A 15965-nucleotide genomic window follows, 5' to 3' on the forward strand; every position below is an offset into this window, starting at 1 on the left:
CTTTTGTGTCTCTATCTCTCCGTGTTTGGTGGAGAGAGGGGGGGGGGGGGGGGAAGGAGAGGAGGGGGGGAAGGAGAGAGGTGGGGGGAAGGAGAGAGGGGGGGGGGGAAAGGAGAGAGGGGGGGGGGAAAGGAGAGAGGGGGGGGGGAAGGAGAGAGGGGGGGGGGGAAGGAGAGAGGGGGGGGGGGGAAGGAGGAGGGGGGGGGGAAGGAGAGAGGGGGGGGGGAAGGAGAGAGGGGGGGGGAAGGAGAGAGGGGGGGGGGAAGGAGAGAGGGGGGGGGGAAGGAGAGAGGGGGGGGGGAAGGAGAGAGGGGGGGGGAAGGAGAGAGGGGGGGGAAGGAGAGAGGGGGGGGAAGGAGAGAGGGGGGGGGAAGGAGAGAGGGGGGGGGAAGGAGAGAGGGGGGGGGGGAAGGAGAGAGGGGGGGGAGAAGGAGAGGGGGGGGGGGGGAGAAGGAGAGGGGGGGGGGGGAGGAGAGGGGGGGGGGGGAAGGAGAGAGGGGGGGGGAAAGGAGAGAGGGGGGGGAAAGGAGAGGGGGGGGGAAAGGAGAGAGGGGGGGGGAAAGGAGAGAGGGGGGGGGGAAAGGAGAGAGGGGGGGGGAAAGGAGAGAGGGGGGGGGAAAGGAGAGAGGGGGGGGAAAGGAGAGAGGGGGGGGGAAAGGAGAGAGGGGGGGGAAAGGAGAGAGGGGGGGGGGAAGGAGAGAGGGGGGGGAAAGGAGAGAGGGGGGGGAAAGGAGAGAGGGGGGGGGAAAGGAGAGAGGGGGGGGAAAGGAGAGAGGGGGGGGGAAAGGAGAGAGGGGGGGGGAAAGGAGAGAGGGGGGGGGAAAGGAGAGAGGGGGGGGGAAAGGAGAGAGGGGGGGGGAAGGAGAGAGGGGGGGGAAGGAGAGAGGGGGGGGGGGAAGGAGAGAGGGGGGGAAGGAGAGAGGGGGGGGGAAGGAGAGAGGGGGGGAAGGAGAGAGGGGGGGGAAGGAGAGAGGGGGGGAAGGAGAGAGGGGGGGGAAGGAGAGAGGGGGGGGGAAGGAGAGAGGGGGGGGGAAGGAGAGAGGGGGCGGGGAAGGAGAGAGGGGGCGGGAAGGAGAGAGGGGGCGGGAAGGAGAGAGGGGGCGGGGAGGAGAGAGGGGGGAGGGAAGGAGAGAGGGGGGGGGAAGGAGAGAGGGGGGGGGGGAAGGAGAGAGGGGGGAGAGAGGGGGGGAAGGAGAGAGGGGGGGGAAGGAGAGAGGGGGGGAAGGAGAGAGGGGGGGGAAGGAGAGAGGGGGGGGAAGGAGAGAGGGGGGGAAGGAGAGAGGGGGGGAAGGAGAGAGGGGGGAAGGAGAGAGGGGGGGGAAGGAGAGAGGGGGGGGAAGGAGAGAGGGGGGGGGAAGGAGAGAGGGGGGGGAAGGGAGAGAGGGGGGGGGAAGGAGAGAGGGGGGGGGAAGGAGAGAGGGGGGGGGAGGGAGAGAGAGGGGGGGGAAGGAGAGAGGGGGGGGGAAGGAGAGAGGGGGGGGAGGAGAGAGGGGGGGGAAGGAGAGAGGGGGGGGGGAAGGAGAGAGGGGGGGGAAGGAGAGAGGGGGGGAAGGAGAGAGGGGGGGGAAGGAGAGAGGGGGGGGGAAGGAGAGAGGGGGGGGAAGGAGAGAGGGGGGGGAAAGGAGAGAGGGGGGGGGAAGGAGAGAGGGGGGGGGAAGGAGAGAGGGGGGGGAAGGAGAGGGGGGGGGGAAGGAGAGAGGGGGGGGGAAGGAGAGAGGGTCGGGGGGAAGGAGAGCGGGTCGGGTGGGGGTGTGGGGGTCGGGGCGGGTCGGGTTGGGGGGCACGGATCGGGGTGGGGGGTGGGAGAGGAGGAGGAGGCGGGAGCGCGGGTCGGTTCGTGTCGGGGGCGGGGGGGAGGGAGGTCATGTTGGTTCGGGTCCAGCTGGGGGGGGGGGGGGGGGGCGGTCGGGAGCGCGGGAGATCGGGTTGGGGGGAGGAAGAGGGAGGTCATATCGGGTTGGGGGAGGGGGGGAAAAAAAGAGAAAGCGCGGGTCCAGTCCGGTGCCGGGGCTAGAGTCTGGTCGGGTCGGGAGGAAGCAGGAGCTAGGCGCGGGAGGCAGCCTTATGCACGCAGCCCCAGTGAGGCCATTCGGCCAGGGCTAGGGGCTGCGTGCTTCGGGCCCCTCCCACACAGTTTTGGGCGCCTGAAGCTACTGCACATGCGCGCCCACTGTAGCGCGCATGTGCAGAGGTCCCGGCACTGTTTTCTGCGCAGGGACCTGGCTCCGCCCCCTACAGCTCGCGCTGTGCCACGCCCGACTCCAGAGGATCAGCAGGGAGCCGGAGAATACGCAAGTTTTTTTTAGGCGCACTTTGTGGCGCGAAAAACGGGTGTCCAGGTCGGGGCTGCGCCGTTCTAGGTGCGGACCGAAACTTGGGCCCATAGAGTGGGCAATTATAATCTCCAAGGACAACAATTTTATTATTCCTACTCATCTCCTTGATCTGTCTACAGATTTCTCCTTCCATTTCTGTCCTTAATTATACGGTCTGCAGAAATGTTTCTTTTTAGGCCGCGCAGCGCTCTGGAGCTCCCGCGCAGCGAGCTCCCATGCGCATTAGAGTGTGCGCACATGTGCAGTAGCGCCTCGCAGCCCGAATCTCCGCGACGCTCTGCGTGGAATTTTGAATGAGCCCGCTAAAGGGGCTGTGCGTCCCAAGAATAAATTAGAGGGAACATTGGTCTGCAGTACAATCCCACTAATGTAACAATCTTTTATCTATAACTCATTTTTTTTGTATTCATCAGTTCTCTACAGCACATTTTCCCTCCTTTCTTACCGATTCTGTCCTTCTTAAAAATATTGTAACCCATGTATTCTGCACTCCGAACCAGATTGCAAACAAAGTATCTATTTGTGCTATTAAATCTTTACCTGCCTGTGACATCATTGCTTCTAATTCTACCAACTTCCAGACTCTGAACACAGCAATACTTGCCTTTAACATTTTAGCTGTATTGAACGCTACTTTTGTTGCATTTTAACTTCACCGATTTTGACCTTCTCGACTTGCTCGCTCTTATTTTATTTTCCAAGTTCACCTGGCTCTTTATTTTGCCATTCCATTTGCTCCCTTCTCATTCACATATAGCCCATCCTTAAGGAATCGCTCCCATCTTCCCCAGAACTAGGGCTAATGTCCCCAAAAAAAGGGAAACTCATGTTAAGCTCAGTCTTTCGGAAGAGACATTAATCCAAGGCCCCGTCTGCTCTCTCAGGTGGAACCTAAAAGATCCCATGATACATCAGCAACTTGCACTAATTATAGCATCTTTCACATAGTAAAATGTCCCAAGGCGCTTCACAGGAACGTTATCAAACAAAATTTGACACCGAGCAACATAAGGAGACATTGGGGCAGATGAGGTCGGTTTTAAGGTGAGTCTTAAAGAAAGAGATGTAGAGAAGTGGAGAGATTAAGGGAGGGAATTTCAGAGTTTAGAGCCTTGGCAGCTGAAGGCACAGCCACCATAGAAACATAGAAAATAGTGCAGAAGTAGGCCATTCGGCTCTTCGAGCCTGCACCGCCATTCAATGTGTTCATGGATGAACATGCAACTTCAGTACCCCATTCCTGCTTTCTCGCCTTACCCCTTGATCCCCCTAGTAGTAAGGACTACATCTAACTCCTTTTTGAATATATTTAGTGAATTGGCCTCAACAACTTCCTGTGGTAGAGAATTCCACAGGTTCACCACTCTCTGGGTGAAGATGTTTCTCCTCATCTCGGTCCTAAATGGCTTACCCCTTATCCTTAGACTGTGACCCCTGGTTCTGGACTTCCCCAACATTGGGAACATTCTTCCTGCATCTAACCTCTCTAAACCCGTCAGAATTTTAAACGTTTCTATGAGATCCCCTCATTCTTCTGAACTCCAGTGAATACAAGCCCAGTTGATCCAGTCTTTCTTGATCGGTCAGTCCCGCCATCCCGGGAATCAGTCTGGTGAACCTTCGCTGCACTTCCTCAATAGCAAGAATGTCCTTCCTCAAGTTTGGAGACCAAAACTGTACACAATACTTGGTGTGGCCTCACCAAGGCCCTGTACAACTGTAGTAATACCTCCCTGCCCCTGTACTCAAATCCCCTCGCTATGAAGGTCAACATGCCATTTGCTTTCTTAACCGCCTGCTGCACCTGCATGCCAACCTTCAATGACTGATGTACCATAACACCCAGGTCTCGATGCACCTCCCTTTTTCCTAATCTGTCACCATTCAGATAATAGTCTGTCTCTCTGTTTTTACCACCAAAGTGGATAACCTCACATTTATCCAAGTTATACTTCATCTGCCATGCATTTGCCCACTCACCCAACCTATCCAAGTCACCCTGCAGCCTCATAGCACCCTCCTCGCAGCTCACACTGCCACCCAACTTAGTGTCATCTGCAAATTTGGAGATACTACATTTAATCCCCTCGTCAAAATCATTAATGTACAATGTAAACAGCTGGGGCCCCAGCACAGAACCTTGCAGTACCCCACTAGTCACTGCCTGCCATTCTGAAAAGTACCCATTTACTCCTACTCTTTGCTTCCTGTCTGCCAACCAGTTCTCAATCCACGTCAGCACACTACTCCCACCCATGTGCTTTAACTTTGCACATTAATCTCGTGTGTGGGGCCTTGTCAAAAGCCTTCTGAAAGTCCAAATACACCACATCAACTGGTTCTCCCTTGTCCACTCTACTGGAAACATCCTCAAAAAATTCCAAAAGATTTGTCAAGCTGGGGCAATTAAATTTGGGGATGTGTAAGAGGCTAGAATTGGAGGAGTGCAGATATCTCAGAGGGTTTAGGGCTGGAGGAGGTTAGAGAGATAGAGAGGGGCGAGGCCATGGAGGGATTGTAGAACAAGGATGAGAAGTTTAAAATCGAGCCGTTGCTTAACCGGGAGCCAATGTAAATCAGCGAGCACAGCAGTGATGGGTGAACAGGGCTTGTTGCAAGTTAGGACATAGAAACATAGAAAATAGGTACAGGAGTAGGCCATTCAGCCCTTCGAGCCTGCACCATGATTCAATAAGATCATGGCTGAGTTTTAGATGACTTCAAGTTACGAAGGGTGGAAGATGGGAGGCCGGCCAGGAATTTGTTGGAAGAGTCAAGTCTAGAAGTCTCGAAAAAGAATATGGGAGTTTTCCCTGGTGACCTGGCCAATGTTTATCCCTCAACCAACATCACAAAAACAGATTATCTGGTCATTTTCTCATTTTGTGTGATCTTGCTGTGCACAAATTGGCTGCCGCATTTCCTTTCATTGCAACAGTGACTACACTTCAAAATTACTTAAATGGCTTTAAAGTGCTTTGGGGCGTGATGAGGTTGTGAAAATAGCTATCTAAATGCAGGTTCTTTCTTTAATCTTCCTATCCTTCCCTATTCTAGCACATGGCTAGGGGAGGAATCCAAAGATTACCACCTTTGAAATCCTTCTCCTTAAGTCAGTGTTGTAATCTCAACATCTTTTAAAGGACTTCAGGCCTTTCTTTTCCCCCCCATCATTGGCTCCCACATGGACCATGATAACCGGCTGTTTTCCTTCCCCTTCCCTAATCTTTTCCAGTCTTTCTGAAATGTCCCTTACCCTAGCACCTGGGAGACAAGAGAGCATCTGGGACTCTTGGCCACAGACTGCAAAAGATAGTGTCAGCCCCTCAAATCCATTATAATTGCATTCTTAACATAATTCATAACCTGCCACTCTGGAGTCATCGCCCATTTTTCTTTGTGCATTTGTAATCCATTTGATGGTCCTGCCCAGGGTCATCATCCTCCCAACAGGAGGCAAGTGCTTCAGATTTGTTGGTGAGGATAATCTGCTGTGGGTGTTCCTGCTTTAGTCTGTCCCACCACACTTATCCCTGACCTGTGTACAGTCGCCACATCTCCTTCTACCACTTGCAGCTTGCTTTCTCTCAGCAGGGTGACTACCCTCTGACACTCCGGTTCCAAAAACCTCTCTCCCTCCCTGACATGTCGGATTGTCTTCAGTCTTCATTTCTGAGATCTTCCTCTTAAGTAATTACAGTTAGAGAAAGAAAGAGGAAAGATAGAAAGACTTGCATTTATACAGCACCTTTCACGACCACGGGACATCCCAACGTACCTTACAGCCAATGAAGTACTTTTTGAAGTGTGGTCACTGTTGTAATGTAGGAAATGCAGCAGCCAATTTAATTATGACCAGATAATCTGTTTTAGGGATGTTAGTTGAAGGATAAATATTGACCTTGACACCAGGGATAATTCCCCTGCTCTTCTTCGAAATAGTGCCACAGGATCTTTTACATCCACCTGAGAGTGCAGACAGAGCCTCGGTTTAATGCCTCATTCGAAAGAAGGCACCTCCGTCAGTGCAGCACTCCCTCAGTACTGCAATGCAGTGTCAGCCTAGATTTCTGAACTCAAGTCTCTGGAGTGGGACTTGAACCCAAGAGCTTCTGACTTAGAGGCGAAAGTGCTACCCACTGAGTCACAGTTGTCACTATAGTTATGTTTTCATCTGCTTCATTTCAATTAAACTACTCTGCTCCTCCTTTCTCCTCTGGTTCTAATTCCTATTCTATCCAGATTTCAAATTATGATAAATGAAAGAAGAAAAAAAAAATTACCGATGCTAGTCAGCAGTCATTCCACACATCACTTACAGCTTATCCGATTTATTTAATCTCCAGAGAGCAAGTCACGCTAAATTTCTCCCCAGCAAAGATAATGAAGCAAAATTCCAGAATACCAGTGTAACCTTAAGCTGCCCATTATATAACCCTGACTGGTTCCTTCACACAGATACTTCTATGGTCCCGGCAGCACAGGAATAATTATCTTCATTGAATTAGTACTCAATGTGCAGTTCCCTATATATCTTCAATCCCTTTTCAAAAAAAATATTTTTCCTAACTATGTTTGGATGTTAATCTACATTATCTGCATATATTTCAACCCAATCCCAACAGATCTCATTCATCAGCAGACCATGTAACATCAGTAAGAAATCAAACATTAATTTTTTTATTAAACCTATTGTTCCCAGTCATCACCTTATATTCATTAGCCCATCTTTCAGTAGATTTCATCGTAAGCTGAAACATCTTCCTGATGCCCATCCATGCTTATAAATTAGCTTTGAAACTGGCAGTACTTTTAAAATATAACTCTCACTAAAAGTTTTAACATTCAGAAGCTTAGCAGTTACAAGAATTTGATAAACTGTGAATATTATCGCAAACAAATAGCCAATGCTAACTCACCTGTGCATCATCCTTTAGCTTCAGGATGCATTCCATCGTGTTTATGGTGATGACAACAGGCTCGGAGCCCAACTTTGTCCATGGCACGTGAATCCTTAACTCATGAATGTGTCCACTCAAGAAAGTGAATGGCAACTTCAGCTCCTGAAAAAAGCAACAACATTTAAATTAAGCCAACTGTTTTGTTTAGGATGTGCTTATTTGTACTGCAAAAATGGCCACCCTTTGTCTATGACTGGTCCCCTTGGAGGATAAGTCACACCCTGAAGTTTCACAGGAATGTGTAAGGAACCGCCCATCCCAAGGTCTCACTGACTTTGCAAATTGTAACTGCATCCATTTTGACTTCCTGAAGCAACAGAGCCTCCCAGAAGACAGCAAAGGCCAGCCAATATGCCGTAACCCAGTCCAAGTGCATGCCTCCCCCGGCCAAAGTGCCTTACCCCAGTCCAAGTGCATGCCTCCTCCAGCTGAAGTGCCTTACCCCAGTCCAAGTGCGTGCCTTACCCCAGCCGAAGTGCATTACCCCAGCGCATCCTTCCACCACCATAGATGGGGCAGGCATTGTGTATGGATTGTCAACACGTTTATTGGGTATGAAGTGAACCCAACAGTGTCATGACTTCTGGATATCAGCCACTCCATTGATGTCCCTTGTAGGGGGTTGGAACAACGTGATGAGTCTTCCCCGAGTTCCCTCTCTCCCATCCGATCCCCCCAGTCTCTCCCTCTTGGGGGCCCCCCCCCCTACCCACCGCTTCTCTGCTCGCTGCCGCCCTCAGCCCCCTGCCGCTGCTCTCGGCCAGAGGCCTGCCGGGGAGGGGGGGGGTGGGGTAAAGGGCCAGGGCCTGAGCAGACGAAGAGAGTTGGAGCCTCAGGTCCTGCTTCTCGGCACCATGTGGAGGGAATGAGTTGGGTCGGAGCAAAAAGTGAAGTACAAATAGTTTACTGGGAAATAACTTGCTCAATATGCAGATGGTCCACAGGTGGAATTCTTTTTATTACCACGCTACAGTAAAGAATATCACACTACGAACAAAAATACATTGGCCTGTATTTTCCGGTACCGACGTGTGCATATATGCCCGCAAGGGCCCGCCCACCCCCCACCCCTCCAGGTTTACGCGGGCGAAGCACAAGCACGAAAGCACGGAACTTGCGAACTGTCAAGAATCTTCTCTGCTACTTCAACAGATTTTCTAACACCAACCATATGTGTAACTAAGAAGCAATTTTGTGATAAAGACCCCCTACAAAAAATATTTCAGCACGCCTATTCTCGGCCCATCGAAGGAAATATATATCAATTGGGACCACTTTGAATGCAATCTAGTCAAAGTTAGAAAGACTTGAACTATCTCCTTCGGCTATAATCACGTGATCTGGTGGACTGATTGAAAAGGATCACTCTTAGAAAAGTAAACCGTCTTGCTCCAAAAAAACAACTTACAACCAATGAAAGTTTTTTTTTGGGGGGGGGGGGGGGAAAAAAGAGAAACTATTTGCCGAAATAAAGAAATAGCCAGAGAAAACCTGGTCAGCAATCAAGACCTCAAAAGTGGCAAGGTAATAAGAGATGCCAAGGTCGAGATGGTGGCCACTGGTGCGGGTAGGGCAGTTGATGTGAAGAATATATTGCATAGAAATGTAATAAGAGTTCAGTGGTAACAAGAGAACAGAGGTGTTAGAGAAGGAGCAAGGGGAGTTAAGATGGAGAGAAAGGTCCAGCAGTGTGAGCAGTCACTCTGCACAAAGTCTGAGAGAGGAGATGTTGACAAGGAAACAGGAGAGTGATAAAATGACAAGGACTCAAAGTGAAAGATAGAAACATAGAAACATAGAAAATAGGTGCAGGAGTAGGCCATTCGGCCCTTCTAGCCTGCACCGCCATTCAATGAGTTCATGGCTGAACATTCAACTTCAGTACCCCATTCCTGCTTTCTCGCCATACCCCTTGATCCCCCTAGTAGCAAGGACCTCATCTAACTCCTTTTTGAATATATTTAGTGAATTGGCCTCAACAACTTTCTGTGGTAGAGAATTCCACAGGTTCACCACTCTCTGGGTGAAGAAGTTCCTCCGCATCTCGGTCCTAAATGGCTTACCCCTTATCCTTAGACTGTGACCTCTGGTTCTGGACTTCCCCAACATTGGGAACATTCTTCCTGCATCTAACCTGTCTAACCCCGTCAGAATTTTAAATGTTTCGATGAGGTCCCCTCTCATTCTTCTGAACTCCAGTGAATACAAGCCCAGTTGATCCAGTCTTTCTTGATAGGTCAGTCCCGCCATCCCGGGAGCGATAGAGCAGGTTGAGGTGCTCAAAAGGGGAATAGGTATCTGAGAAGTAGGAGAACTTAGTCACAAGAGCCACGTTGACACTCCGGCAGGATTGAGCAGCGAGAAGAGGGGCTTCAACTCTTCCCCAAATGGTTGTGGATGCTGAGTCAACTGAAATTTTCAAGCTCGAGATCGATAAATTTTTGTTAGGCAAAGATAAAGATATCATGGGATACATAGCAAAGGTGGGAAGAGAGAGTTCGGGTACAGATCAGCTATGATTTAATTGAATGGCGGAACAGGCTCGAGCGGTTGAAAGGTCTTCTCCTGTTCTTGTGTTCCAACATTCAAATGAAGGGTAAGGAGTCACTGTCCATAAACCAGGTTTCTGTCAGCAGCAGGAAGCCAAAAAATTCATCCACAATGAAGCCACGGATAGTGAGATGCCTTCTCCGTAAGAGAGCAAGCATTCTGCGGGGCAATATGGAGGGGAGCGGCAGTTGATGGCCCACTAGGGAGAAGGCAGTGAAAGCTGAAAGGTAAATGCGAGGTAGAGGATACTAAAGGCTTTGCAGCCGCAAGTGTCAACATTTGCGGCAATCGGCAAATGCAGTGTGCCAGTACCGCCAGCACTGAGGAGTATCGCCCGGGAGCGTCGCACCGGTGTGCAAAGTCCTCGGTATCGACACGGAAGCAAAATTTGGCTTGTGCGGCTCCCCATAGTGACACCGCCAGAGAAAGCTGGGGTGCAGAGCTGTCCAAGTGTGCTAAAGGAATTAATGCACGAGGCAAGAGTGATCAATATATTTGGGCGGGGGGGGGGGGGGGGGTGAGTAATGTATAGGGAATGTTTTTTGTTCCAATTTATTTTCAGGCACTTCGGGCGCTACGAAGCCAGCTCTTTAGCTCAGGTTATTCAGTTGCACACCCGGCCTAGCGCACTAAGAAAGTTGTGGAACGCTTCCCTTAGCGCTCCACTCCACTGTCAGGGCGCTGAAACTGAATTTTGCTATTCCGTTGCTAAAAAATTTCCGACACTAAATTTAGCGACCGCCCGACATTAGCGCCTTAGAAACATCACAACCAAATTTCTAGCCCTAAGAGCATGCACTAAGATCAATGATGCATTGCACTTGTGGTCCTCCCTACTACAAGTTTGATTTTCATGCAGTCGCATGCCCTACCATAGCCAATCAGGACCTGACTAACATTTATACAGTAATAATATAGTTTTAGTTCTTATGCCTCGAATGCAACATATTTGCTATTTTTGAGGACAGAGTAGTCTGCAGAGTTGAAAGCTATGCAGAGATAAGGAGGAACAGTGACCCAGGATCACAATCATACAGGATTCTGTTAATGACTTTAATGAGTGCTGTCTTGTTGCTGTGGGCAGGGCATAAACCCATCTGGAGGGCATCCTACAGACATGGTGGGAAACATATTCTGAGCTATGGTTACAATAGCAATGTTTCAATTTGTATCAAATGCATCTGGAGTAATACAAAGATCAGGAATGATGTATACACTGGAATATAAATAATTAGTTAATCGTTCTGAAGCCGGTTCCTCAAAAAGGGAGAATTGTACACACCCAATTTACTAACTTATTCATGGCAGATATGTTAAATTCCAATATTTAAAATGCCTTCCTTGTATAAATACTGTGCTCCAAGCTTTAAAACACTAATTGGAGCGCGAAAAAATGTACAATTTTACAATACTTCCTCAGAACAGTTATAGACAAGAGTATTGAGCCAAAAATTAATCAGGAAAACTCAAAAAAAAGGTCAGTTACACCTCCATACATTTTTTTAAATCTAACCATAAATAACTGAAAACTAAAAACTCTTTCTTTTGATTTGCTACAGATAACTAACTAGAACTGCAATCTGGTCTGCCCCCCAACAGTGCAAAACAAACTGGGAGGTTACAAAAGGTCAAGCAGCTACAACCCGGTCTGTTAAGTAGACTTTACACTGGCATGGAGGGGATTTTCAAGTGTATTCAAGGACCAATAAATCTGAAAACTAACGGCTCCAAGCCATTCTCGATAAGGCCATACTAATGTGTAGTCAGAAATTTACTGTGCAAATCGAGTGTCCATTAACTTCATACATCACTGATGTTCATTCAAGCAGCATCTGAAATCAAGTCTGTACCTGCTCCAGCACATCAAGCTTCAGTTCCAGTTTGCTGAGGACCGCATCACCTCCCCATAATGACAGCTGAAGATCAGATGGCTTCAGATTCTTGATGTAACGATTTACATAGCTCATCAAGATCGGAGTCACGTAGGACTCCAACATTCTGGAAACGTTCTGCTGCTGCGGACAACAAAAAAAAAAGCAAAGTGAGATCCAGCATGGTCTATCGCTTCATGAATAATTCATAATTAAACTTAACAAATATACCTTTATTGCTGATTTTGGCTGCTTTCTCGGGGCACAGCTCATGGGTAAATTGGGGTCCAGAACACAGCTGCGTGTTCACCTGCTAACCTGGCCTGTTGCTCATGTATTTTCTGTGGGCAAGTGGTCTAAGTAGTTATTGCCAATTGCAGGTTATATGCTGCTGGTGAAACAAGTCTGCAAATTTCAAGGCTATCCAGCATGTAACAACTGGATTTTTTTTTTTTTAAATGTACTGCGTATACTTTGACTATGATTTGATGAATGCTCTTAAAATTTTGAAGGGATGGATAGATTTATTGCTTTTTAAACAAAATATTGAAACTACTTTTATTTTACTAAATGGAGCATTTCCTTAAATCAGAATAGTACAGCACAGGAGGGCATTCAGCCCATCGAGCATGCGCCAGCTCTCTGCAAGAGCAATCCAGTTAGTCCCACTCCCCCACTCTTTCCCCCTATCGCTGTAATATTTTCTCCTTCAAATAGTTAATCAATTCCTTTTTGAAGGCTACTATCAGGCAGTGAATTACAAAACCAAACTACTCGTTGCGTAAGAAAGTTTTCCCTTATGTCACCTCTGGTTCTTTTGACAGTCACCGTAAATCTGTATCCTCTCGTTATTGACCCTTCAGCCATTGGGAAACAGTTTCTCTTTATTTACTCTATCAAAATCCTCCATGGTTTTAAACACCTCTTTCAAATCTCTTAGCCTTCTCTGCTCCAAGTCATTTTAAAAATATGACTTCCATTTCAGGGAACCATGTGCTTTCGTCTCTTGACCTAATTGTAAAATACAATGATCATCTCCCTGGTTACAAAACAAGTTTGAGCTGAGTTAAAGCAGGTACCAATCTATGATTCTACATCATTGCACTGTTGCAACACATTCACAATTTTCAGAATGCACAAGTCACACTTTGCATTTGAAAATTGGCAGAGAATTAATTTTCTTCCACTGGCAAATAGTGAACAGTAAACGTACGAAATAGCAGCAGGAGTAGGCCATAAGGCCCCTCGAGCCTGCTCCACCATTCAATAAGAGAATGGCTGATCTAACTCAACTTCACTTCCCCACTCGATCCCCATAACCCTTGATTCCCTTAGTGCCCAAAATCTATCGATCTCAGCCTTGAATATACTCAACTACTGAACATCCGCAGCCCTCTGCAGGTCGGGAATTCGAAAGATTCACAACCCTCTGAGTGAAGAAATTCCTCCTCATCTCAGTCTTAAATGGTCAACCCCTTATCCTGAGACTATGCCCCTGGTTCTGGACTCTGTAGCCAGGGGAAATAGCCTCTCAGTATCTACTCTGTCAAGCCCGCTAAGAATGTTATACATTTCAATTAGATCACTTCTCAATCTTCTAAACTCCAGACAGTAGAGGCCCAATCGACTCAATCTCTCCTCAAAGAACAACCCTTTCAATCTAGTGAAACCTTTGTTGCACCTCCTCGAAGGCAAGTATATCCTTCCTGAGGTAAGGAGACAAAAACTGTACATAGTGAATAGTGAAAGAGTGAAGACCACTTCTCGGTTCTTCGGGAGCTGCTGAACAATTCTGCCAAAACTTTATTTCCTTTAGAATCCTTGGGTGCACTGTGGTGAGACCGAATGCCACAGCTACTGTTACAAATTAATATTTAACATTTACTCTATTCAGCTCCTTGACGATCTCAGCGTTAAAGCTAAAGCCAAAAGATGCTAAGTTTGATTATAAGCCTGTGCTGTATTAGGCAATCTCAGCCTTGGCAGCTGGGAAATTCAGTGAAAGCACGTGATGCCCGAGAAGTTGGGCTTCTGTTGCTGGTGGATCAGCTTGGCCTGGGACAGGGGTGAAACAAATAGCCAAGCTGCTCCTAATCACTGTCCAATAACCCTTACTGGGGTAGTGTACTTGCATGGGCATCAGGTGAGCTAAGGATGTAATGCCTCTTCTCCCAATCAAATCATCTGTCAGCAGTCACCATCCAGGCTTAAACATGAAGAACAGCAACTCGGCAAAGATATCAGAGAGCATGGGAGCAATGGAAGTGATCTTAACACAAGTCGGCACCTTTTAGGAAGGACAATAAACCAAATTTGCTCTGAGAAGGAAGGGAGGAGGCAGTATAATTCAATTTAAAAGTACTCCGTTTATCAAGAAAAAGTCAGCAAGCAATTGGTGTCCATTCCCAAGCGACTAGAGCAAGAGTAGGTCGAGGCAAAAAGCAGACCACCTGTCTGTTCAAAAACAAGTTAGTGGCTTTACTGGCAAATCTGGGGGGAAACAACAGTCTATTTTGATCAGTTGTTTTCCCCAACGCTAGCTGAATAAAATTTTCTAATTAGCTGCTGAATATATACATGGATTTGCATAGAATTTACAGTATAGAAACAGGTCATTCGGCCCAACTGGTCGTTGCCGGTATTTGCACACCACATGAGCCCATATTCACTGTCTTAATGATCTGATGTACAAGGTGTAAGCATGGTTATTATTGCTCATTAAACGTATGTCTTCCTCTCCTCGGCCTGCTTCTGTCCACTTTATCACGAGGAATTGCAGTTTACTGGAGGGTTTTTCAAAGCAGCCTCTTAAAAGTGCTACAGACTGACTATTTTGCCTGCTGTATCGAACTTCAGTTAGACCACACTTGGAGTAGTGTGTTTAATTCTGGTCGCCATATTATAAAAAAGGATAGAGACACTGAAGAGGGTTCAAAAGAGAGTTACAAGTATGATACCAGAAATGCGAGAGTATGCCTATCAGGAAAGCATTAAAAGGCTGGGTCTCTTCGAAGGCAGAGAGGTGACCTAATAAGGGCTTCAAAATTATGAAAGGTTTTGATAGAGCAGACACAGAGTGTTTACACTTGTGAGGAAGAGCAAAATTAGAGGCTATCAATACAAGATAGTCACCAAGAAATCATATAAAGGAATTCAGAAGAAACTTATTTACCCAGAGTGGGGAGAATGTAGAACTCACTATCACAGGGAGTGGGTAAAGTGAACAGTATAGATGCATTTAATGGGAGGCTAGGTAAGCATATGAGGGAGCAGGGAATAGAGGGTCAAGCTGATAGCTTGATGAGCAAATATGGGAGAAGGCTTGAGTGGAGCAGAAACACCGGCATAGAAACATAGAAAATAGGTGCAGGAGTAGGCCATTTCGGCCCTTCGAGCCTGCACCACCATTCAATAAGATCATGGCTGATCATTCACCTCAGTACCACCTTCCTGCTTTCTCTCCATACCCCTTGATCCCTTTAGCTGTAAGGGTCACATCTAACTCCCTCTTGAATATATCCAATGAACTGGCATCAACAACTCTCTGCGGCAGGGAATTCCACAGGTTAACAACTCTCTGAGTGAAGAAGTTTCTCCTCATCTCAGTCCTAAGTGGCTTATCACTTATCCTTAGACTATGTCCCCTGGTTCTCGACTTCCCCAACATCGGGAACATTCTTCCTGCATCTAACCTGTCCAGTCCCGTCAGAATTTTATATGTTTTTGAGATCCCCTCTCATCCTTCTAAACTCCAGTGAATACAGGCCCAGTCGATCCAGTCGCTCCTCATATGTCAGTCCTACCAACCCAGGAATCAGTCTGGTGAACCTTTGCTGCACTCCCTCAATAGCAAGAACGTCCTTCCTTAGATCAGGAGACCAAAACTGAACACAATATTCCAGGTGAGGCCTCACCAAGACCCTGCACAACTGCAGTAAGACCTCCCTGCTCCTATACTCAAATCCCCTAGCTATGAAGGCCAACATGCCATTTGCCTTCTTCATCGTCTGCTGTACCTGCATGCCAACTTTCAATGACTGATGTACCATGACACCCAGGTCTCACTGCACCTCCCCTTTTCCTAATCTGCCGCCATTCAGATAATAATCTGCCTTCGTGTTTTTGCCACCAAAGTGACATGGCCTGGGTTGGGTCGAATGGCCTGTTTCTGTGCTGTATATTTGATGTTTCAGTGCACTTAAATATCAGAGTTCCATCCAATTGAATTGAGACTTATTAGGTTTGCA

The 15965-nt window shown here is 47.9% G+C and overlaps 1 protein-coding gene across 9 annotated transcripts in view; it reads right to left on the reverse strand.

Moving 5' to 3' along the window:
• LOC139277917 (intermembrane lipid transfer protein VPS13B-like) overlaps positions 1-15965 on the reverse strand; it is a 1209249-nt gene that overhangs the window by 1191069 nt on the left and 2215 nt on the right. For all 9 annotated transcript variants that reach the window (XM_070896555.1, XM_070896554.1, XM_070896561.1 and 6 more), the window contains exons 2-3: positions 11698-11862; positions 7256-7399 (exon numbers count right to left, since the gene is read on the reverse strand). In XM_070896555.1, coding sequence (XP_070752656.1) covers positions 7256-7399; positions 11698-11844 — 291 coding nt within the window. In that variant the 5' untranslated portion in view covers positions 11845-11862. The remainder of the gene's footprint in view (positions 1-7255; positions 7400-11697; positions 11863-15965) is intronic.

This window comes from Pristiophorus japonicus, chromosome 1 (assembly GCF_044704955.1).
Source record: "Pristiophorus japonicus isolate sPriJap1 chromosome 1, sPriJap1.hap1, whole genome shotgun sequence".
In the NCBI taxonomy this organism is placed as follows: domain Eukaryota; kingdom Metazoa; phylum Chordata; class Chondrichthyes; family Pristiophoridae; genus Pristiophorus; species Pristiophorus japonicus.